A 25,588-nucleotide genomic window follows, 5' to 3' on the forward strand; every position below is an offset into this window, starting at 1 on the left:
CTTTTAACCTGATGGTGGAACAACATGGGAAAAACTGGTTTTGTTGGCTATAGAAGGATGATTTAACTCCAGTGCAGAATGAGGATTTACCTAGATAACTTCCGGTGCATTTTCTATGCTGACAAGTGAAAGAAAAATTAGATTAGGAAAGTATATTCTACCCCTTCTTCAAGTATTTAAGAGGAAGTATTAAAACTAGCCAATGAGATAAAATTTTCAGGGCAAATGGTTAAAGGAAATAGTTCTAATAATTGCTTTTTTCAGTGTGCAAGGTCTAGAGACTGATAATGCCCAGTTCAGAGTCCAAGTTAGTAAAAAATGTCATGGACTGTAAGTTAGTGCAGATATGCATCCAGCTGCTTTTGCCAAAACCCATCTGCCCTAGATGCAAGATTTTACATTTGTCTTTGTTAACTTCATGAAGCAAGCATCTGTTGTCCCACTTCTCCAGCCTGTTGAGGTTCCCCTAAATGCTAGTTTGCGTGCAGGAAATGGGATAGGTCCCCATGCAGGCTGCTTTCTCAGGCAAAGAGGGACAGCCTCTGCCATCGTGCTATCCTATATCTGCTTTCCCATCATCTACCACTACCCCTCTGCCAGCACATCTCTTCCAGCTCTTCCAGTTCTCTTCCAGCTTAGGTCTGATGGAACTACTTCTCTGTCCTTCAGTAACGTAGTATAAAGCCCTCCTTATGAGGCTGACAAGCCTGTTGGAAAAGACATTCCTGCCCCACTTTATTAGGTGAATCCTCTCTCTACCCAACAGTCATCATTCCTCAAAAAGAGTCCTATCAGCATAAAAGCCAGGAGGAACCTGGAAGTGTCTGAAACAATACCTTGACATTAGTCGCATTTGAGTGTCTACGCCAGTCTTTAGCCAGAGTTCCTCATAATAGGTCGCTATCCAGAGGGTAGCAAGTGAAGAATTGGTGCTCTGGGTAATCGGTTAAATTTTCAGCTGATTCCCACCGTTCTGTTCCCTCCTTCTGCAATGTAAATGAATGCCTGTGACCAACAGATCATGAAAATATCTATTTATGTTAATACTTTTCACATTAATCTTCATATTCGTGTTAGATGTCAGTCAAAGGTAGTTTGTATTCATTAAGTACAACTGATAGCATCTTCATGCGCTTCTTCCGTTTATACCGGTTATTGCAGACAACCTAGCCTATTTGCTTTTTGTTCTTTGCATTAAATTACTTTATCCCAGGCACTCCTCTACCTCTCATTTTCTATTATCTGCAGTTCTGCAACTCATACTTCTCTTTGTTTCTCTATCAAATCTCTTATTACTATCAGATCATGGTCTATTCTGTTTCGCTTCTCAGAAGACAAGTCGCTGTATCAGCAGTGTCAGTAATGAAGCCTTATTTTGTATCAGTTATGTCCTCCCTTCTTATCATAATAACCCAAGCTTCCCCTATAGCCCCCATACCCTCCCATTACAATACCTTCAACTCCCTCCCACAACCTACACAATATCCCAGTGTCCCCTTCCAACATTCGGGCCTCCCTGCAACACATCCCATTCCTGCCCCTTTATTTCCTAATCTCCCAGTCAGTCATGTCGCAGCTACTCATAGCTCCCCCATATCTCTTGCTTGACTAAGATAAGACATAATATGTATTGATAATATGTACCGTGACCTATCATGTAAGGAGCTGACCAGTACTCATGGCCAGCCACTGTTTCATGGAAAAACATATGCACAGCATTGTTTCTTCTTTCCCTCATTTGGGAGGTAAATAAGTCTCTCTTTTCTCCCAGGCCACTCATTTCCAGGAAAGTTGTAGGAATATCATATCTCTGAATCCTCTTGCTCTCTACTAAATTTGACTGAAGTTAGGTGGTGCATTAAGAGACAGTAAGGAGGCTGAGAGGCTAGCAGGCACGGGCAGTGTGGTTATGTAAGCAAATACATTTGTAGAGCTGACTGTGCTTCCTCTTTCTGTTAGTGTCACTCAGCTGTCATGATGTTGGTTCTTTTTCCTCAAAGGGACAACTGTACTGCTGAGAGGTTAATCAGAAACTCTTTTTAATAAAGGCAAGGCCACAGAAAATTGATAAAGTGCTGGCTTTAGCCCAAACCTAAGCAGTAGTGAAAACCAGTTTCTGCCAGGCACCAGGTCAGTGACCTCTATGAAATGTGTGCAGTATTTGGGCAGGCAGAAAAACCACAACTTGTTACTTCAGCTTTCTAGTCCTCAGTTGAACATTTCCCTCCAACACCACTTTTATGACTTGTAGGGACAATTCATGGTAACTCTTAGCAGCTCCAGCTAAGGTGCTTTTAATTTCTCACTTCCCCTCATCCCGGACATGGTATATTCAGGCATGTCATGAACCCAAAGAACAGATCTACATATTAGTGCTAGGCTAGTGGGTTAGGTTAGATGCAATTTTAGCTCCACTAAAAACGCATTGTGTTCTCAATTTTTAAGAAGACTATTAAATGCTAACTTATCTAAATGTTGCATTGGACTCCCCTGTCAACTGTGCAGACAGAAATGTTCTTTCTGGAGTTTGCTTGCTGAAGATTTCTGTAAAACACCTAATGAGTTGATCTGGAGGAGTTTCAGATCCAAAACTGTGTTTTAAATTCATATTTTTAAAAAGACACTTGATACCAAAAGATTTTCTCCCAGTATGTGATCTATAATTATATGGAATCTAATTCTTCTGGAACTATCTTACTTGCCAGTGCTAATAGTGACCACTTATGTATTTAGTCTTCTAACGATAGCTGATATTCAGATGACATGCGTATTGTAAAAAAAACTGCCAGCAGCCTCATCCTAAAGCTTCTCCTGAATCCCACAGACCATGGAATTCTGTGTCACATCCAGTCTTGTCTACAGAGGACTATGCAGACCAAATGAAAATAATGTGTGAAAGACAGTGAAGACAAACACAGCATGAAATGGGTCAACACAGTGGTAAAATATTTCCAATCAGATTTTATCTCCCAGAAAGGGAAGGCACAGATGAGCCAAACACAGAATCTGGCCTCATTTTTCACTCGTCTCTCAGCTTCTAACATCCAGCAGCCATGCAGCTTCCTCCCTATCATGAACATCCTGTTTTATTTATTTGCTTTTGCCATCCCTACTCTCTTTAGAAACGAAAGTGGGAATCTTCATCTACATACAACAATCGGGTCCCTCAGATCTAGTCTATATGCACAGGCTGATCTGCAAAAACAGAGGTGACAGCTTCTCCCACAGAACGCAGCAACAGGATTTGGCTTCTAGGAGGCACCAAGTCTTTATTTAACAGGAAGGAGCCCACTCCTTGCCTCAGAGAGGCCGCCTCTCCCATACGCCCCAGGGGCTGTTTCCCAACGAGAGTCTATATGGCCACAGCAGAGGCGTTGGTGACCACAGCCACAGGGGTCCGGGGCTGCACAAAGGCAGGCGTTTAGAGCAAGATCATCTGGTCTCCCCCAGACCGCAGCTGAATGGAGGGAAATTATTGCTCTGGATTGCATACGGTTCTTCTGGCAGCCCTAAGCTACAACTGGTTATTTTTGGGAGACAGCGGCCCAAACCACTCCAGTTAGTCACAGCCCTTCTGTGGGACAAGCGCTCGGGCAGCCACATTTTGGTAAAATAGTGAGGGAAAGCAACGCTTGCAAATGCGGATCTCACGCTTCACGACGCACTATCTCAATATCGCCGCTGTGAACTGGACGGCTCAGCCGAAAAAACGGCATTAGAGTGGAGGAAGGTGGCGGGCGGGGACGTGCGGGACGTGGGGCCGCCTCCCGCCATGCCCGGCGCGGAGCACGCTGGGAGCTGTAGTCCGGAGGCCGCAGGGCCCGGCTCTCTCCATTCTCCCGCCGCCGTCCTTTGCCCGAGGAACGCGGCGGCTGCGCTCGGTCCCTAACCGGGCATGCAGCGGCTGCTGCGGCGGCTTCTCCCCACGTTCTCCCCACCGCGGGCGGCGGCGGCCCGCGTCCTCCTCGCACGGCGGGTTGTGCCCGCGCCCCCCCGCCTCATGGCGCTGCGGCCGGCGGCAGCGGCGGGAGGGGTCGGTAGCGGCGGGGAGGCCTCCCGCGGAGTCGGCGCGATCCCGGAGGACGGTGAGGAGGAGGCGCGGCGGCCGTTGAGCGAGGGGAAGAGGACTGGCGGCCACTGTGGGGGTAGACGGGCGCCGGTCCTCGGAGCCGCCTCAGCTCCGTCCGGGCGGCCTCCGCAACCGAGTGGCTGCCTGTGGGTCGCGCTGTGAGGGAGGGAGGGAGACCCGACGTTGCTGATGTCCCTTGGCCGTTAAACGGTCACGTTGGGCCAAACGGCTAGTGCGCACGTAGCGAACGGGAAGAGGCGGAGTTCGCAGCGGGGGTTGTGGAGACCGTAGGGGGAAACGATTCAACTTAATTGTGGACTGTTGCTAAGAAGTGTTCTGCTTTTATTTTCCCTGCCTGTGAGCATCCGACCTGGCTGAACACTAAGCCTACCATTCTTTTCCCCAAAGTTTGGTTTTGGGGCTTTAAGCTTTTTCAGTTCTCTATGTGAACACTTGTTGCTAGCGCTGAGTTCAAAACACCTGGAGAGCAAGACCATTTATTTCTACAGCAGCTTTCAGTTAAATTGTGTCCAAAGGATTAATTTGTTACTAAACATATGAACATAAACACATTAAACATTAAGATAAACATATTAAACAGGGAACAGTGCCTGGAGGCCTAATCTCACTGTGATCTCTGATGTGTGGGTGTCAAATAATAGATTGTTCTATCTGAAACTACAATCAGTATGGAGAGAAGATGGCTGGGACAGGAGTGCAATCAAGTATGTTTTATTGCACCTTATTTTTGTATTCTCCCCTTTGTGAATGAGGTTTATAATTTAGTTTCTGCTAGGTCAGATTACTTAAATACTAGTGAAGAAGAGCAGCCTCTTAAACAAATACAAGTATAGGAATAATGTATATACCTGTTCATATACGAAACTCAGGCTAATATAATTAAACATGCAATTAAGAAAAACAAGTTTATCCTATAACAGCTTGATGGTCAAGGACTTCCTATCAAAGCTGATTTTGTTACTTTGGTCTCAGATTATCAACATTATGTCAGGAATGAGGGATGGAGGTTTTTTTGCTTGGGGTATGACTTGTAGAATTTAGAAGCAGTGCCTGTTTGGTTCAGCTAATTGACTAGAGAAGGGACACTGTTAACCACTAGCTGTGCCTTTGCTATGCCCAGCCGATATTGTGACCAGATTGAATTTCTCAAAGTGGCTCAAGTGTGTTGCGTCTTGAGCAGACAGAGCAAAGGAAGTGCGTAATCTGCAATATACACCCCTCAGATTTATGTGAGCCTTTCTTCTGCAGCTGATGCTACCTTAACAACTCCCTTTTGCTCCTGCTGGTTATAATTCTGTTACAATTTCTGAATCTTGATAACTTTTCTGCCCCAGACTGACCTACTTGTTTGTCAGTTTCATGGATTTCTGTCTTGTCCTTTGCTTTGCAATCTCTTTCAAGGAAGGATTGTTGTTTTCTTTACACTTGTGGATCACCAGCAACAAACTGTTTTTTGTGAGCTTTACTTTAATCTAAATGTTAAGTAATAATTTTATTATTGCTTTAACACCTGTTTGTTGTACATAGTTCTTTAATGTCTACAGGGGGATCAAGCAACAAATCTAAATACTTTGTTTCTTTTTAATAGCCTCTGGGATAAAGTTAGGTGTCAGACTACAACCACAGAGCGATTTATGCCCCCCTGCTTTAGACTGGAGTAAATTAATGCTGAATCAGGTTGTTCTTTTACTTTCTTCCTTAGCATAATGTGATATATGCAAAAAGCACTCCATAGGGTGATAATAACCCAGATTGGGTCTGTAATACGGATTTTACACATGTCGTAGTTTTGCATGCAACAAGAATATAATACACACTTTTGCTGCCAAATTTTCCCCTTGGGCCAGATTTGGACTATCTGCACTGGTCACAGGAAGAGCTTTGAAAGTGTGTTGTCTGTAGTAATGAGCTGTCCTAGGATAAACTGCAATTCTGACATAAGGCTTCTTCCACTACAGTAATCCCATTGTGGAGTTGTCCCAAAAGAATATTGCTGGATGCCTGGTTATGTGCACCATTTCTGCTGCTAGAGAGGTTTTTTATTTTTTCATTTTCTAAGGTATAAGCTAGTGCGCAAATATTAGAGTTTACTGAAGCAGAAGCATGAAGCAGACATAACGAAGTGGCTCATGCTTAGCACTCATGGGGTAAAAGACATTTTAAAAAAACTTGTTAGGGGAGATTATTGTCATTGTGGTATTACTCTGAAATAGAACTTCATGTGTATCTTTATACATGCAAGATGAGTTTTGATTTGTATTGATTTCTTTTTTAGCTTAAATACTAAAAGTCAGTATTTAGAACCAGAAGTTCCGATCATTGCCACCTATAACATGGTACTCTGTGTGTGGGATGCAGGAGTAGAATAATCATCTCATTCCTGAATGATATAGTCAGCTGAGAACTCTGTTATATGTGGAACGGTAGGATTCCCTTCCTGCTCCTTCATGCCTCATTTTCAGTCTGTTTACATGGGAATTCATTTGCCAATGATTGCCTGCACTGAATTTTATATGCCATTACTGTTATCTAAAGTGAACTTTATGTGTTGTCCGAAGACTTTATTTTTTTAAGCTTGGTTATATGTATCCTTTTTATTTTTTTGCACATAATTGCATTTTCTTAGAACCAAACAAGGCCATAAGTTATTAAATACAGAGGGCTGAACTGAACACTTTGGGGTTTTTTTGTTATTCCACATAAAGCATTGAAGTATTTATGCTGATATGTTGACAAGGAAGAAGATCAGCATTCTTAAAGGGGTTATAGGTCAATACTCAGTTGCTGATAATTAGAGAAACGTATACTGGTATATTGCTTGTGTATAATGTCTTTTAGTTGTTTATATCAAAAACTAAGATCCAGTGTGTTGTTTTAAATATATTACAGATGGGCTGGAAAATGTACAGCAAAAGAAAATCTCTGAAGAGAATAAGAAATGGACACAACAGAGAAAAGAGCCATGTCCTGCTGATTTGGTAGAATCTCTGATGGCAGAAATGCCATTTGTCGACACAGATATTGAAGATGAATTTGTTAGTAAGTATATTAAACAGAAGTAATGTGAAAGCATAGACACATGCGTTCAGTTCTTGGTCCTGCCTGTTGGCGTGTACAGGTGGGCTGTGCACATGGAACAGAGTCTCCCTGTGAACTGGAGCCAGTCCAGAGCCTCTCTTATTAGTACTCAGTCTAGCAAATACTTGACTATATTGAAAATTTACCATATTGTGATTCATTGCAGCAATGAGTCACAGAATAAAGACATCTCGAACATCAGTTCACATTACTGTATATGACCTTCTCACATGGTGAATTCTATGAGCTATCTTCCGATATGTGTATTCCCAGCACATGGCTATAAGTGCACCTCTAGTTGGACAGTGGATGTCTGCAGCCTGGTTAGCTTTTGGGCATGTGTCAGGCCACATGGTGGGAGAGGGTCTGCAAAGTCTTGAGGAAATAAGCTGTGAGAAAAATAATTTATAGTGCTATCCATGTTGGAAGGGGTCTTGGGAAAGGACGCGATAGAGAGTAGATCTGGCTTGGATTAAATTTTCTTCTGGGTTGGGTTTGGTCTTTCAGCTATAGGTTGGCCAGTCCTAGTCTAATACAACCTTTAAAATCCTATGTGTTATCTTGTTTTATATTTCAGAAATGCAGCGTGCATGGGATTTTTGATACTTAATATTGGCGCTTTTGCTCTAAAGTCACATCCGTGTTCAAGTGCGGACATTTTGCAGGCCTATTCCACTGCAGCATGAGTTGGCTAAATGAAATGCAGCATTTTGGAACCGGCCTGTGTTAGCGGCTTATAAATCCTGCTTAGAGGTATAGGCTGTTAGTTTGATTATGGTACTCCACTTGTGTCATTCAGGTCGGAGTAGGATCCCAATCAGACGTTTCATAGCATGGGCAGTCAGATGACTGGGCAGACATCCTCCAGTCAGTTGACTGAAGTCCAGCTCCTCTTGGCATGATATTAGTGTACTTTTGTTTTGATTTATCACTATGCTGAAAGTAACTTTTTTTTCTCTTCAGTGCATGCAACCTCTGAAATAAATATGAAAAAGAAAAGAAAGAGGGTTACTGGAAAAGAAATTGAAGAAGGCAGTGAGAGAAAGAAGAAAAGGAAAAAAACATATCAGCCGAATTATTTCATTTCTCTTCCAATTACTAATCCAAAGGTGATGTTCTTTATTATACTAATTTGGTATAAGCAGATTTACTTCAACAGCTGCATGTATTTATAAGATGAACAGTGTCTTACCTTGAGCAAAATATTTTTTTTCAGGTATATTTAAAGGAACATTAGCAGCCTATTCAAGGAGTAACTTTATTTTATGTAGCATTTTTGTGGAAAAAAATGGTTATCTGGAAAAGACGAGGGGAAAAATATTTATCCTTTTATGCAGTTTGTCAGTCTTATGGACTTCACATTATTTCGACTGAAGCTGGATTAAATTTCCCCTCTGTATTCTTCCAGTATTGCTTATTTTGTCATTTACTTATTTTAAGGAAGAGAGACATTCTTATTTAATTTAATAAGAAAATCCCTAGCAATATTTTTAGCTCTCCTTATAGATAGGAATTTAAATTTGGATCTGTTGCTGTTTTAACAAGGCAGTTTGTAGTTTAACATTTCCCAGTAAAATTGATCACCTTATTTAAAATTCAAACAACCTATTGTTTTGGTGAAATGTTGTTCAAAGGGATTCAAGAAGTGCAGAGAGCTCTGTAAGAACATGTATTTTCTTATAGTTAGCATGTGTTGTCTCATTTAAACAGTGAATGGGAATGATTTCTTACACGCTGTGGGACGTCTGATACGGCTTCGATACCTTTTGTGTCTGGAAACAGGGAAAGTATGTGCATTATGTTTAAAAAATTAAATGCAACAGTTTATCACCATTTCCAAATTTAGGTTTATTTTTTAATACCAGGCACCATCTCAGGTGAATTTTAAGTCATCCTACATCTGTACTGTCTGTTCTCAGAGAAAGTCAAAGGTTAAGTGAATCCAAAATTAAAATAAACCAAAGTAGGTTTGAAAATTACAATGCAATCTTTGCTTCTTCAAAACATACTATGTGAAGAAGAGATTGTAGGGGCTGATTTTGTAAGATCCAGGATAGCCTGACACAAATACTGTGGGAAATATCTTTTCTTCCTGCCTGTTCCATGACTTAACAAGAGCAAGAATAATGCAGGGGTTATGTAATCTCATAACTGAGAATTCCTGCTCACATTTGTTATTATGTTGAATGGCTGGTTGAGTGGAAAAGTCTTAACTATGCATGCTTTTTTATATGTCAGGTATTTAGTCTTATATCACTTACAGAGGTAAAGGAACAACTATATAAATCGCAGGGCGTTTGGGAATTCCAGGACTTTGCTAGACAGTTTTGTTTATACTTGCCTTAGATGTAGAGTTGTTCTGAAAGTAGAAAATGCACACTGGAATTTGTATAGGCAACATTAGCCAAAATTTAGACTTAAGACACCTGGTTTCTTGATAGCCAGAGGAATCTGGTAATTACTTGTAGTATTTAAGTTAGTAATGAGAGACCTTTCTTTTTTGGAGGATCTGATTTCATAGCAGTGAAGTGTTTCGGGCATTAGTACTCTTTCTTCTTATTTTATATAATATTTTAAGCTTTATGCAGGGAGCCATTTTGTAATAAGGGATATTTGTGGAACATTTAACGAACTGTTCCTCTTGGAAACTAAACAGTTTCCTTGTTTTCATTTTAATTATGTTTTGAATCTTCAGCAATAAAATGTCGTGTTCCATTAATTTTTAATTTATATTGACCTTTATTGCTTGTGCAAAAATAGTTAAATGTATGATTATCGTTGTATCCTTTTCTGGTAACTTTTTAAAGTTATGTTTAATCTGATGTGTCACTGCTTAGTAGGTTAGTCTTTCAGGGTCCTCCAGTCTTGATTATAATTGATCTGTTGAATATTAAGACTGTAAGCTAAAGATCTACTTACTAGTAGTATCCTTGCAATAAGCAAAACTAAGTTATTTTATTACTCTTCAGAATAACATATTTCAAGTAATGGGAGAAAGGACTTTAAAATCAGTATTTGAGGCCTTATTTTGGAGAACTTTTTAAAATAATCTGACAGAGGAGTTGTTGAGTATGATCTGCCTTCAGACATTTCTTTTAGTTAATTTAGGAAATCTCAAGTTAAAAGAAATACCATGATAGCAGTTGAAATGTGATAAAACTTTGTAAGGTAATGTAAATAGCAGGTTAAATAGCAATTTAAAGTTCTTATTTATGCAATGGATCATAACTAGTTACACAGAGATAAAGGAAGAGTCCTGGTTCACTTAATTAATATTCATGGCACCCAACTGTTAATTGCACCTTAGATTTATTGAAGAAAGCAGAACCAATGTGAAGTTATATCATGCATTGCGATGGCACAGCTATGCTACAGCTATTGCATTATGTTTTGGTCACATAAAGTCTGGGAAAACATTAAAAATAAATCCCTGAAATTCACAAAAATGTACTTGAGAACTTTTTTTCTTCTTTCCAAATGGTGAAGATTGTGTAGAATGTTCTCATTCCCTTAGGCAGAGGGAGAGAATGTGCTCAGTCATCTTTCTATTTTGCCTTTGTCAAAAAGGCAGCTAATTTCATACTTTCCTGGTGGGCTCAGTAACAGCTTGTCTCTGGAACTGCTAACTAGCCATCTTTTGGAATTAATCCTGTTCCAAAGGTATGTTAATTGTTAGGTTTTTAGCTTGGTTTCCTGATGGAGTTCATACAGGTGTGAGCCTGCCTATCTATTTGCCTCGTTAGAACCCCATTGGGTTTTTGTGGGTTTTGAACCTGCTGTGGGTTTTCAACCTGTTGTTCAAATTTGGGTTAAAAATTGACATATCTGAAGTACTAATTTCCTACAATTTTTGTGGAATTGGTACTTGCATAAAAGAGAGCCTTGAAAAAACATGCTTGTGTTGAAAAGACTGAGTGTGGCAATTACCTATTCTTCTAGACCTGCCAGCTGACAAATGAATATCTGTGTGTTTGTTAGCTAGTCAACTCCTTAAGCTGAAAATCTGCCACAGCAGGTGTTGCTTCTTGCCCAAGCCAGAACTGAACAATATGAGGGAGCTGGAGGTAGTTTAGGGCGTGAGCAGGAAGGGACTCAGAAGTACTACTAAAGGAAACTATATGGGTAAGGGGATGTGGGGTATTGGCTGCTAATTTGAATGCTGAATAACTTTGATCTTTTTCAGAGCTAGGATGGTCTTACTGCTGTGATAACACAATTCCACACCTGTCTTCTGTATTCTGAAGGGCTTGTCCATACACAGCTCTCAGGTGCAAATTGAATTTAGAAGCAGTAGTTGAAAATGGAATAAAATTGTAATTCATATGATAGGTCATTTAATTTTTGAGGTTTGGTGGATTTTTCTTTTATGTATGGGGATAACTCCATTTGCTTTAGTTTATAAACGTAAGTAATTATGCAGTCAATACATCGTAATTATCAGGGATTATGCTTACTGTTTTTTTGCTTAAATGTGGGTTAAATTTCTCCTACATCTGAGGCAATGAAGCTGTTACTTATCCAGGATAAGATCAGCTCTGACTTATAGAAGAAGATGGTCTTGTTACAACATGATCTATGATCAAAATGTTGGTGCAATTTTCTTCATATGTCTTATACAACTAAGGCACCTGTGATTTTTGTAGATGTCATATCACCTTTTTCTGGCAAGTGGCTTTTACCTTCCTTCCTATTTCCCACCCTCCCTAGAGTTGGTTCCTTTAAGTTATAATTTCGTTTTATTTATATGACACCACTAGATGTCTATGGCACATTAGGTAAAACTCCTGCATTGCAAAACTCATCTTAGGAAATTAGGTCAGAAAAATACTGACCACTGCCATTAGATTGTTTTTTTCAGGAAACTTATATGTTACTTATGATTAACAGAGCTACCAAAATATATCAAGGCTTTATTTTTCTTTTTTAACCTGAGCTAATTGTGCTTATATTATAAAAGTCAATATGTACAGTATATTTGTGAAGCATTCACCACTGAATTTCAAATAAATAAAATAATCAGACTGAGGTTTTCTACATGCTGCTTTGTGTGTAGTGTCTTTGCTTACCATGCTTTAAGAAATAACTCACTTTGTCAGATGGTCGAGGTTACTCGATTTGATTTAATTTCCACTAATATATTCAAGAATTGTTGCAGGGTTTGTTTGTTGTTTTTTTTAAAAATCACTACAATACAACTATCATAATGGCAAGCACAGTAAACATATTTGGACACAATTTATAAAGCATGTGTAACCATAAAAATATTTTTCAATGAAGAAAATGTAATCCAAATAATTTTAAAGAAAAAGACTGATGAAGTTAGATCATACATGTTGTGTGGAGATTCAATAAAATGTGTTTGATGAGAGTATAAAAATTATATCTGTCTATTGGACAGTATAATCAGAATTGTAAATTGGATATCTCTGCAAATTATTTACTGAATATTCCTGTTTCGCGTGTGCCCAATACTGCAAAGATCTCTTTCCAGACAGTTGTCTGCACATAGCAACATACAAGTTTAGCAAAGTGGGCAGAGAAAATACCTGAAGCAGCCTTTTATTTGGATTACTGGCAGTGTAGAACTGGACGATCTTAATCTGCTCCAGGAATTTATCATACTTACGGAAGCAGACTCCTATTAAGATGTGTTAGGGAGTGTCCAGTGATTTATTAATCACTCCATTTGTGCCCACTTTCAGTTTACTCGGGTCAGTTAGCACAGAGGATAAAACTTTCTTCTGCTAGAATGGTTTTTATATAAACGTTTGATTTCTGTTTGTTTGCTTTCTTGTTCACTTGCATGATGGGATACAGTAATTGTAATGGCTAACTGTGTCTCTCTCTTCCCAGATTACTGGTGGCATTCAGGCTGTCCAAGATGCAATAACACAAAAGGATCAAAGGCTTTCCAAAGCAATGGTTCACACTGGCTCGTTGCACGTCACCATGTTAGTGATGCATTTATCCAATGAAGAAGAAATTAGCATGTAGGTATTTGCTGTTAAATTAAGTATATACAAGTATTTTTGCTGGAGGAGTTCATAAAAAGACTAGAAGGGGTAACTGATGCTTATTTATGGCAGCCCTAAATTACTAGGGTTACCGAATGTGTAATTCATGTTCTTAAAATGCTAATCTTAAAATAAGCCATTTCCATAACATGGTATGTCATGAGCTCCGAACAAAGTACGCGTTTTTTCCCTTGCATTTTTCATACTGTGTGCTGAACTTGCATGCACAAATGCATGTTTGCTAAAGTAATTATTTTAAAACAATGTTTTGCTAAAGGGACACTGAACAGATTAATGGGAATTTTCAGAATTTCATAGCTTAGCAAATATTATAAGTCAAATTAGTAATTGTCACTGAAAGACTTCAATAAAGTAAACCTTAGCTACAAGCTAATGCCTCATGCAGTCATAGGGTTTTTTTTATGTTCCTAAATAAATTTTTTACACTCAAAATTTAAGTACACTAAAAGAGAGGTGGCTTTTAGGCCTTATCAAAAGTATAATTTTGATGTTGCTTCAGTGATATAGCTGATTTTTTTTGATCATATAAAGGTAGAAAAGTTGTGCAAAGGTGTATGTATTATAAAATGATGTCATGTATCTAAGTGTTAGATGTGACCACTTGCTTTATAAAAGTGCAGTTCTCTGGTGTTTTTTTACTGTTTACCTCATGTTGTACTGCTGTCTTGACAAGCCTACTTTAATGCACAAGTTCAATGGTTAATACAAAGATGTTCAGACTTTTAAGTCTATACAGCTGTAATTTATGAATGTTCAGAATAATAATTTGTGTGTCTAGCTGTAATTTTGACTTGAAATGAAAACACACGTTGTATTTTATAGTCCTACTTTACACAGACTTTCTCAACAGTTCCTATTTAGATGTGGTGCCCAGTGGCCTGCATATGCGATGTCTCTATATTCACACATTATAATTGCAGAATTGAGATTGTAAACACTTTGGTAACTATAATAGAGTATTATGTAGAATGCTGATAAATGGCCAGCTGTCATTATATGAACATCTGGGAATCCTCCATTGCTTATGTGTCTATTTTGTACAGAACTGCTAGTGAATCCAAATTAATCAGATCCTTATAATTGTGTGAAAGAGAAGCCTCACGGTTTCATCTCCCGCAGATGAGTTCTTTCAGAAGCCCTCTGTCATATATATATACATCTTACTGGTTTTCTCTGCGGTGTTAGCAGGCATGCGGTCCATGTACTGAATTATCTAGATCAAGTAATGAATAAGTGCAGTGAGACATTGCTTTGGTTATGGTAATACAGTTACAAAACAATGTGTCTAATAAGAGTATGTTAAGTAATTTTTTTGCCCCAGAATTGAGTAATTTTTTTGCCCCAGAAGGTCTGGCTGTTAAAGTGCAGGTTGCTCATAAGAAAGCAAGAATCCAAGATAGAATGTAGGAACCACTTGGTGGTCAAGTGGAAGTATCATGGCTAAAAACATTAAACACACTCAAAAATAATGAGGTATCAGTATATCTAAATCAATTGCCCTGCTGGTTTTTCACACTTGTTTCCTTGAAAGCTATATCCTTGAGGCCTCTACACTCTTACTTCTCCTGTGAGGATGCGAATGTGTCAGTATCCTCATCTCCAACAGTCTGATCTAAAGGGAGAGGAACGGATAACCAGGAACAGAGAACAGAAAGGAAAGCAAAGGATCCTAAATCTGCTGGACTCCCTCTCCTCCCCATGTACCTTTTGTCTCCTGGAGTACGCACACCAGCTTCCTCCTGCCTTGGTTGATGAGCAAACTGTGGTAGCACCTGAAAATCAGTGAGAACAACCACTAACTGTGTGGTTGTTCTTTTAAAAGGTTTGAAGTATGAACCTTTTAAAAAAGGAATGCGAGAGGATATCTCAAAGGCAAGTATGCCTCCTCATGAACATTTTTAGAGTCCTAAACTGTATATCAAAACAAATATTCCCAAATTCAGTATCTTCTGCTACTCCTTGAGATCCTTCTCAGCTCTCACTGTCTGACTGCCATCAAGCACTTATTTACGGAGTTCTTCTCTGCCTCTCCCAGCAGAACTCCACAGTCCAGGCACCCAGGAGCTGTCCTCCAGTCAGCAGCAGCTTCCCCAGTAATTCACCCCTTCCCTGGCCAGATGCCTCCTACAGGTATCTAGCTCAGCTATCCTCAGGTATTCTAGATTGCATTTTCTATTATATAGGATTCTTTTTTTTTCATAACTGATGTTTTCTGTTTAATCTCTTGGGAGAGTTTGAAGAGTAAAAAGTTGATTTTTCCTTTCTTTGCTTCACCAATTTTTGATACCAGGTGAATGGAAAGAAACCAAGATCCAGGCTGGCAAAAGAACCTCTGTGTAACATAGGGTGAGAGTCATCCCTCAAAGAACGTGCAGCTTGTCAGCTGGGCATCTGAGAGTTCATAGATCCTTAGGTTTGGATCCATTAAGTTACTCACATATCTACAGTTTTTCTACTGTGTTTGCACAATAGTGCCTCTGTCTATACAGAAATGAAATGTGTTGAACGCTATTTGAAGTCTAAACACGTGATAAGAATGTGCTAAACCTAACATTCAATTCAGCACAAAGCCCTTTGTATGGTATTTTAGTACATACAGCTTTTGCCCTGAAAATGGAAGATCTGTATTCTAGGCCGCTCTTTCTAAGGGAATCCAGACCCGCAGTTCCCCTGCGAGTTTCCGATCTCACGATTGGCCATGATCTAGCCTTCATGAATGTACTTTATATCTCTTTTTGTAGGACTATATGAAATCATGAATGTGAGATTTTAAAAACCATAAAGAAAGCAAGCAAGAAAGAGTAATGGCAGCACTCCCTTCAAGCAAAGGAGTTCTAGTCCGTGCTAACTGTATGCGCAGTCATGGGATCAGGTACTAGAAATCAGGACACCTGCCTTGGCAGTAAATGCCTTCATTACCAGACTATAGTGTGAAGTTCTTGCTTGTTGTTTGTCAAAGGCTCTGTGAATCTAACCTTTTCATTATAAATATGAGTGCTGAAAGGGTTCAGTCTGGCATTTTTTGCAAGGCTGCTTTTTCTAACATGTAATCAAAATCAACAATTCTGAAATGTCTAAAAAGAAACTACATCAATTTTAAGTGCTGTAATGTTTACATTACGTCAATATAGAAAAAAGCAGGCACTGCTTCAATAATCCTAGTTTGTATTTGCTCAGAATATGCTGCTTAATGCTTTTTTTATTTCCTTTCTTCACTTTGGAGCAAAATGCTTGTAAACATTTTTGCTATCCCTGTGGGTTAGATGCACTGAGTGTTACTACTATTTGGCATCGTAAATATTATTTGGTATGGAATAACAAGAAATACTGCTGTTGTGTTTGTTGCTATTGACTTCAGTGGAAATGTTTGTCATTGTGCATTATTCTTACAAAGCAATTGTTAGACATTATAAAGTCATGGATAGAATACGAAAATAAAAAATATGCTAGAGTGAGATGACAATTATTTTTCGTAAATACTTTAGTGTTTACAAGATTATATATGAAAGAAAAAGCAGAACTAAATCTTCAGGGACACAGCGCTAAACTGAAAACACACTGCACTGCTTGAATTGACCTTTCATAGACCTTATGAGGTAGAGTTGAGCTGGTCAGTGAGTTCTGCAGCACACCCTAGAGTATGGAAATATAAGTCTTTGTTCAGCTGGGGAACAGAGCTTTCCATGACTCTCTGTGTACCAATTCTCAAATGCAAAAGTCCAGAGATGGATTTTAGGTATGTGTGTGATTCACTACTTGAAAGCCCGCTGCAGTCTTTGACACAGTGTATTTCAAATATCTGTACTTGTTTTGGAACAGTTTTCAGGTTCATGTCAGTAAATAAAGCTACACATGATTGCCTGTGAAGTAATCTGACAGGTATAATCAGTATTGGATGGTGTTTTTGAAAGGTCTTGAAATATAGCACATACAGAAGACACAGGAACAGGCTTGTCTAATGATGATAAAAGGGTAGGTAAGTGGCAGAGACTATGCTCAAAGGAAAATATCTTTGCCAAGGAACGAGTAATGGCATTGTTGTTTAAAGTGGTTATATAGGAGCTAAAGTACTCCTGGGTCATAAACTCCTATTAAAAAAAAACACAGGAGGGCTATATCAATCAAGGATATTTTGTCTTGTAATCAACCTTAACGTCTTTCTTAACCTGGCCTACCTTTCAATTAAATGCATAGTTCTCACTGAGAGTCCATCTTGTTAAACACAATGGAAACGTGTGTAGAGTTGTTTGTAATTGTACAGGCTTAAAGAATATAATTTAGCCAACTTTAGAAATCATGGTGATGGCTTTCATCCCGCGAGACAGAAAAAGTAAAATAAACTCTCTTGAAAGTTTTTAACCTGTCACTGCCACCTAGTGTTCATAAAGTCAACATCAGTTTAGTGAAAAGTTGAAATTCAGTTTTGTTGTATAGAATTAAAAACTGTTAAGCATGTGAGAAATCTTTTAGAAGACACTGAGAATGTTTATATAGTTTCTGTTTAGCATGTGAATCACTTCAAGTGCAGGTCAAAGTAACTATTTAATGTAATAGAATGTGCACTTAATATGGCTAATTAATATGATTATTAAAAGGTTACCATATTTGCTCCTGTTTTTTAAGTTACGTGTAGATTATGTGTGCATGCTACTTATCTCTTAAAGAAAGTAGGCATCAATTTAGATAGTACTTCTTTTCATAACGGATCTCAGTGAGCTTAATAGTAATTTACATATAATTTTATCATGTTTAATATGTATAATGTCACTAACCTTTATTGATAACATTAAGTAACACTCTGTAGTAGCTTTGAACGAAGCAGAATCTTAGAGTTTCAGTTGAGCCATCAGGAGATGAAAGAAGTAAATTAAGAATGGTAAACAAAATGCCTCCAAGTAAGCATCTCATTTAAATGGGATGCACAGAGTAAGAGAGACACTATCTTGTTAATATCTAGTCACCTTAAGGACTGAGATAAACTCTTTTGAGGAATTACACCTGCTTCTAGGTCTGCCTTATTATTTCTGTGGTTTTACAGCAGGGTGTATGAACCAGTTTATCAAATGGTAATAACAGTATTGACTGCATTGATAGGAAGTAGTGCAAAAGTACCTGAGTACATAATAAATTGATACTAATAAAGCTTGGTGAGATTTTTTGATAGAACGACTAATAGCAATGTAAACAGAATTAAAATATTTGACTTTCACATAGGTATTTTCTTTCCTCTTGACAGAGCAGTTGGTGCTCTTTCAGACAGCAAGGATTTTGTAGAAGACCTCCTGAAAGGAAAAACCGTGGATTTGTCTTTTCAAGGAATTGATCACTTCAAAAATCAAGTTGGATTTGTGAAGTTGGCAGAAAATGATAATACAACTACACTTACGGAAATTGCAGGTACAACTTGTCATCCTAGCTTAAGTGCTTTAAAGAGGTTTTAACAGCCTAGATAAGAGTGGAGCACAAAGATAAGTTGGTGCTAATTTAGTCAGTGTTAATTTACCCTTAACAACTGCAAAGAGTACGCGATGAATTTCCCAGCATAGTTCAAAATGATATTAATGAATTTACAGGCAGTACTGTTCTCTGATAACTTTTTATTTAGTCTATGTAAAAAAAGTAGTGCAGGTTTGTAGATGGATATAAAAACTCCATTCTACCTTGTTTTGGTCCAAGTACTGTCTGCTGTTTCTCAGCTGATATTTATACCCCTTTCGATTTGTATATTCATACTTACTGACTTTAAGAACTGTATCTTTGGTGCATCTTACCTGGCTTGCAAAGTTACATAGTTCTCTCCTTTGTGTTCATGCTGAGTAGAGCACTGACAGACAGTGATGTTCTTTCCTCTTCCATGGTCTTGGGGAGTCTTTGAGTTTTGTGTTTCCTGTATGTTATATATATCAGTCTTAAATCTCACACACGCGCACATAGAGATATATATATGTGTGTATATGTGTATATATATGTACTTTATAGATATACTTCCATTTATGTATAAAGTAAAATCTGGACTGCTTCTACACTCCTGGAGGATAAGGGGAATTTGGGAGAAGGACATGGCTCATCTGCCAGAGGTATGGAGCCAGATTCCATGCTGCTTTAGCCTGAAATTTTTTTTTTGGAACAGTTCTGGAACCAGTCTGTGGCTTGTTCAATGTTAGTTGCCTTCCTTAAGCATTTTGGAAGTTCCTGAAAGATATGGCAGGTAGATGCTACTATGCATGTGCACCCACATGTTCACTTCAAGAGCGAAACTTTCAGTTCTGTCTTAACAGTGGAGCTAGGCTGCTACCTTTGCCAGTCAGATAAAATGCATCCAAAGATACAGTTCAAGTCAGCAGGAGTATATAAATTAAAAGGAGTGTAAATATCAGCTGAGAAACAGCAGTCACTACCTAGACGAAAACAAGGTAGACTGGAGTTTTTTTATCTGTCTGTGGGTCTATTCTTAAACTATGTTGTTTACAGATATTAAATAAGAATTCTCAGAAACCAGTACTGTCTGTAATTCATTGGTGTCCTTTAAAACTATCCCGGCAATTCCAACTATTCCTTGGAAAGGCTCTTTAAAAGAGTTTTTCAGTATTGATGAATTATCTTTTGTCCTCTGAGGAATGTGGGGTCACACCATTTTTTAATAGTGCAATAGCCCATATAGGACATTTTACAGAGTAGCAAAGACTGCTGCTCTCACGCTACCTCTTTGCAGTTCAGTACAGAGAGGAAATGGAAAAAGTCTTATTAATACAGTGCTTTGTCTAGCAATTAATTGGTTTAATTTCTGATTTCTGACATGAATTTCTGAAGTGCCTGTAGAAAATATTTAGTATTTTAGAACTTATCTTTTAAAGAAAGGTTGAATAGAAGACTGTGAGCTTTTCAGTTTGCTTATGCTGTTATTGGGCAATGCTTTATTATTCTAAGCAACACTCGATAGAGAAGTATTTCTAATATTCAGTATGGTAGAAATTGAACAGTACTTAGAGTTCCAGAGAGGCTTCAGTTGTCAAATAATCCCATAATTATTTCAAAGACTGGGTCTGCCAAGCATTCCTTCAGTCCTTTGGATGATACGTTTCCTCATCCTTGTCTCTGAGTTTGTCTTTGCGTTTCTTTTAAAGGTGAGTCAGTATTGTATGTATGCTGTTTTAGAAATAGTGAGATAATTCATAAATATGTAAGCTTTCAATACGTCTTGTGAAAGGAGACGAATGGTTTCTGTTAGTGATAGTAATTTTGAGACATTTATAGTTAATTATTTAAAACTCCAAAATAATTGAAGTTGCTAGACATGGAGAGTCAAATATCTTTTAACTACAGGAAATAAAGGAGTTTGTTATGAGTGATTTTCTACACATCTGTATTGGGTTTGGGTGGCAAGGTTTTGGTAGCAGGGAGGCTACTGGGGTGGCTTCTGTGAGAAGCTGCCAGAAGGTTCCCCGGTGTCTGAGAGAGCCAATGCCAGCTGGCTCCAAGAAGGACTTGCCGCTGGCCAAGGCTGAGCCCGAAGTGCCTCTGGGTTATAACATATTTAAGAAGGGGAAAAAAACCTGCTGTGCAAAAACAGCAGCTGGAGAGGGGAGTGACAATATGTGAGAGGAACAGCCCTTCAGACACCCAGGTCACTGAAGAAGGAGGGGCAGGAGGTTTTCCAGGCAGTGGAGCAGAGATTCCCCTGCAGCCTATGATAAAGACGAGGCAGGCTGTCCCCCTGCAGCCCACGGAGGTTAACGGTGCAGCAGATATCCACCTGCAGCCCACGGAGGACCCCACACCAGAGCAGGTGGATGCCCGAAGGAGGCTGTGACCCCATGGGAAGCCTACGCTGGAGCAGGTTCCTTGCAGGACCTGTGGCCCCATGGAGAGAGGAGCCCACTCTGGAACAGGTTTGTTGGCAGGACTTGTGACCCCACAGGGGACCCACGCTGGAGCAGTTTGTGAAGAACTGCACCCTGTGGGAAGGGCCCGTGTTGGAGAAGTTCATGGAGGACTGTCTCCCATGGGAGGGACCCCATGCTGGAGCAGAGGAAGAGTGTGAGGAGTCCTCCCCATGAGAAGGAAGGAGCGGCAGAGACAATATGTGATGAACTGACTGCAACCTCCATAGCGGGGAGGAGGTAGAGAATTCAGGAATGAAGTTGAGCCCAGGAAGAAGGGATGGGTGGGGGGAAAGTGTTTTTTAAGATTTAGTTTTTATTTCTCATTACCCTACTCTGAGTTGATTGGTAATAAATTAAATTAATTTTCCCCAAGTTGGGTCTGTTTTGGCAGTGACAGTAACGGGTGAGCGCTCTCCCTGTCCTTATCTCGACCCATGAGCCTTTGTTATATTTTCTCTCCCCCCTGTCCAGCCGAGGAGGAGGAGTGATAGCGCGGCGTTGGTGGACACCTGGCATCCAGCCAGGGTCAACCCGCCACAACACCTTAGACTAGTGAACCAGATTTTGATCAGAATTAGGCAAGTAAATGATGGGATCAGTTTTCAGCCTTTGTTTTTAAGTCTGACACTCCTTTATATTAGACAAACTCAGTACAGTCAAATTTAGCAAACAAGCAAACCTATGTTTTCTTTGCAAAGCATAACTGCTGATACTGACTGGTAAGCATTCTTTGCTTATATTAGAACTATAGCTGTATATTATTATTTTCACTAAAGTAATTGATTTTTACTTCAGTAAAAATATTTCTTCAGTTCTTACTTTCATCAACTGAATGGATCTTTTCTTGGCCTTAGGCCTGTCGTTCAGTCTCTAGACTTAGACAGTAATGTTTGTTTCATCTGGATTTAGTTCTGACACAGGGTAGGGAACTGAGCATTACCAGAAGAAAATGGTAAAATGACTGAAAATGTTTAAAATGTTTAATGGGTATGACTTCAGGGTATGCCATCTTAACATTTCTCTGTGACTGTCATAACCATAACTCATGAATTGCTGCTGATTTCAGATTATCTTTTTGTGCCTTCTTGGAAGTGCTAGCATTATTTCATAATGCATAACCTATAATTCATGAAAGCAAATTCAGTTTTTGTATTGATGCATGTGCCAGAAAAAAGGTTTTTCAGTCTGTAATTATGTAACACTGAAGATTATACAAGTATGTTTCAAAAGTTAGCTTAGTTACATATTAAATTAGTAGAAAGGCCAGGTATGAGCAGGAAGAAAATTAATACACTAAGTAGTTTCTATGTATGTCTTCATTAGATTAAATTGCAAAGAATTTCATATAAGTAACCTGATAAAAATAGATAATTCCTTATTACACAGATGTCCTTCAGGGCAGTGCAATTTGAAATGTGAAATAATGTTACATAAAAGAATCCATGTGAACTCTTCAGAACTGATGAGGTAAACAAGAGATCCATGAGGATTCTCGCCTCTTCCCCAAGCATTTAATTCCTTTAATGTATAATTCCTTTAATGTAAGAGTACACTTACAGAGTTAATTGGAACACTGTTTCATATGCATGCAGTTTTTACAAAACATTAGCAAACAGTCCTCTAAGTGCCAAACCTCCTACTGAAGGTGTTGCATTTTGGGGAAAAGACCACACAATAAATATACCTTCTAATGTAATGAATCATATTAGCAGAAATGTGCCATTGAGTTTATTTTCTGTAATACTTTTCATATATTAATTCAAAACAGGCTGTATGTAAAAATTATGGCTAGTATTCCTGCCCTGTGGATAGTATCTTGAATACACAATTTTAGAGAGAAAGCAGCAAAAGAAAATACTGGAAACTCTTTCCTGCTGGGCTGCTATTGTCAGGGTGTGTGTAAAGATTGCTGTCAGCTCTTCATATATATACTGCTGTGAAGTTGTTCATTCTGGCTCCTAGTACAGCTTGCCTGTGATATAACCTGTGTCCCTAGAAAACTGCAGTTTTAAAACTGAGGCTGGTAGAAAGAAAAAAAAAAAAACCAAACAGTATTGCCTGCAGGATGTTAATCATTCTGTTGTTGTCCATGGAACAGTAAAGAGAGAACACTTCTGTAGCTGGTTTGATTTTTGGCAAGACCTGAGTTTAGCATATTACAGAATTACTGTTTTGCTATTTCAAGATTATGTTTGGTTTCTGCTATGCTCTAAGGTGAATTTTGACTTCATGTGTTATTTTGTGACCTACATGAATGTTGAAGGAGAAATATTGGTAACACAAGCAATAGAAAATATATAAAGTTAAATTAGCTTCTTGTAAGAGCCCATTTAGTTCCATAAATTATATGGAAATTTGTTTGATACCAATAACATCTGAATGTGGTACAGCATTATAATGGTAAGTGCGTGTCTGCTAATGCCGATGTAAATGTAAGCTTGCCAGAGACAAAAGTTTAGGAAAAGCAGGGCTAATATGGATCTTCCGTTTGTTGTGATTTGCTAGATATTTCCCAACAATCCATTAAAAGACACTATCATCATACATTTATCTACCAGGAATAGTGCTAAACTGTTATGTGAGAAATTTGAGTATTTTAATCACTCTTTGTCCAAGTCTTCTTAGAAATCCTGAGCTAGAAGCGATGTATACACTTAGAGTGATTTTCAAAAAACTCTTCATTTCACGTGCTTTGCTATACTACAGAATATTTGAAGTACCAAGTGAATTTGGAAAAGGTAATAAATCGTTTGGCTTCGATTTTCACTTTGGTAATTATATTGTATGTGCTATTTGAAGCTGATAAAAGTGAATAAGTGAATCCTGGCTTTTACCCAAAGGATTTGCAGATTTTTGTTTTATGGATGAATGATGCATGTTATGGTCTGACCGTCAGAGGGAGCTTGTACTTCATGAACAAAAAAGTTACTCTTCTGTTTATGCAGATAATTATTTCATTTGCTTTTGGTCCTTTGCTTTTAAGAAATGTTGATTTGTTGGGTTAAATATTTTAATGCAGTTAGGACTGCACTAGACAGACACATAGTACACCTACCTAGTCATTTTCTTTAACTTCAGTTTTCTAAAAATGACATTTAGTCTAATCTCACTAAATTAATTTTCTTAACAGTCCATACTAGAGAGAAATGGAAAGCGTGTCATGCTGCCCATCTTCTTCTCTAGGTACATTACAGCTTTACTAGAGCATAAGCTGGCATTGCCACCATACCAAAGGAGTCTGTCCCTTTTTGTTGTGCTGGTGATTTGTGCAGCCACATGGTGAATTCAGCTGTGGTTAAATTAATGTTTTTACCTCTGCCAGCTAATTTTTAATCTATTCTGTTTGTCAGTGCAGTTTACTGTATAGCTGCATGGCTGTTGGCGCAAAAGATAGGAGCAGTGGCAGGTGTGGGGCTGGAGAGGAACAGTCTGTTTTGGCAAGGATGGTGGTTAATGAGCTGCTTTAAAGATTATGAAACCACACATTTAGCATCTATTTTAGGGTGAGGTAAATTGCCCTGACTTCAGAGAGCCTAGAGAAATAGTTTAATTCAGTTAATTTAGTTCATTTTCGTTTCAGTTGGCTGGAGCTAAGAGAAATGAATTTTGCCTCTTGTCAGTTATTCTTAAGTCGTTTCACAGAATGGAAAAATCGGTAACTCAAAACTGTTGTAAAACAACTGATTTGTACAAAGTGAACAAAAAGCTACCGGTCCAAATCTTCAACAGTTGCATTGAAAACTTACTCCTGTGACATTAGATTTTCTTCTAATCCAGGTGCCATTAGTTACAGTTCCTACTAATGTGTGTAGCAAAACTTTACTGGCATGTGTAGGAACTTGACTCATCCACAGCAAGCAGAGAAGTGTGCTCTAAAGTTGAAAGTAGCAGTGTTCTGCTGTCTCAAGAATATATCTATGTCATCAAATATATGTATACTGTATTACGTGATTAATACAACTAGGAGAAAAAAAAAAAAACCTGACAATTTTTTTTTGCTGATTTAATTACAAAAGCCAAGACACCTACCTGCTGATAGTACTTATATCAAGGACTGATTCCACTAGACTGAGCATTCAGGTTCATGCCTTTTGATATTACGTAGTCTTCTGCATGCAACCTTTTCTAATTTAGCTTTGTGCTACGTGACAGTTTTCTTCATTTTAGGTGCCTTGACTAGACAAATGCTGACAACAGCCTTTTCAGCCTTGAGAAAAGGAGGCTTAGAGGGGATCTCATCACCACGTACCAGTACTTAAGGGGTACTACAAAGATGGAGACTCCCTTTTTACACGGAGTCACATGGAGAGGACAAGGGGGAATGGACACAAATTGCTCCTGGGGAGATTCCGATTGGACACGAGAGGGAATTTTCCACAGTGAGGACAGTCACCCATTGGAAAAATCTCCCCAGGGAAGTGGTTGACTCGGCCACATTGGACACTTTCAAGATTCGTCTGGACAGGGTGCTGGGCCATCTTGTCTAGACTGTGCTCTTCCCA

General features: G+C 38.8%; 1 protein-coding gene across 6 annotated transcripts in view; it reads left to right on the plus strand.

Moving 5' to 3' along the window:
- Positions 1-3,358: 3,358 nt before the first annotated feature.
- The window catches only part of AKAP7 (A-kinase anchoring protein 7), a 91,966-nt gene continuing 69,736 nt past the window's right edge, over positions 3,359-25,588 (plus strand). For all 6 annotated transcript variants that reach the window (XR_012659653.1, XM_075087637.1, XM_075087639.1 and 3 more), the window contains exons 1-5: positions 3,359-4,085; positions 6,980-7,129; positions 8,132-8,277; positions 13,022-13,158; positions 18,440-18,600. Coding sequence is in view for 5 of the 6 variants with exons in the window: in XM_075087637.1 (XP_074943738.1) it covers positions 3,896-4,085; positions 6,980-7,129; positions 8,132-8,277; positions 13,022-13,158; positions 18,440-18,600 (784 nt within the window). In the remaining variant the exon portion in view is untranslated. The remainder of the gene's footprint in view (positions 4,086-6,979; positions 7,130-8,131; positions 8,278-13,021; positions 13,159-18,439; positions 18,601-25,588) is intronic.

Source organism: Phalacrocorax aristotelis, chromosome 3 (assembly GCF_949628215.1).
Source record: "Phalacrocorax aristotelis chromosome 3, bGulAri2.1, whole genome shotgun sequence".
Classification (NCBI taxonomy): Eukaryota; Metazoa; Chordata; class Aves; order Suliformes; family Phalacrocoracidae; genus Phalacrocorax; species Phalacrocorax aristotelis.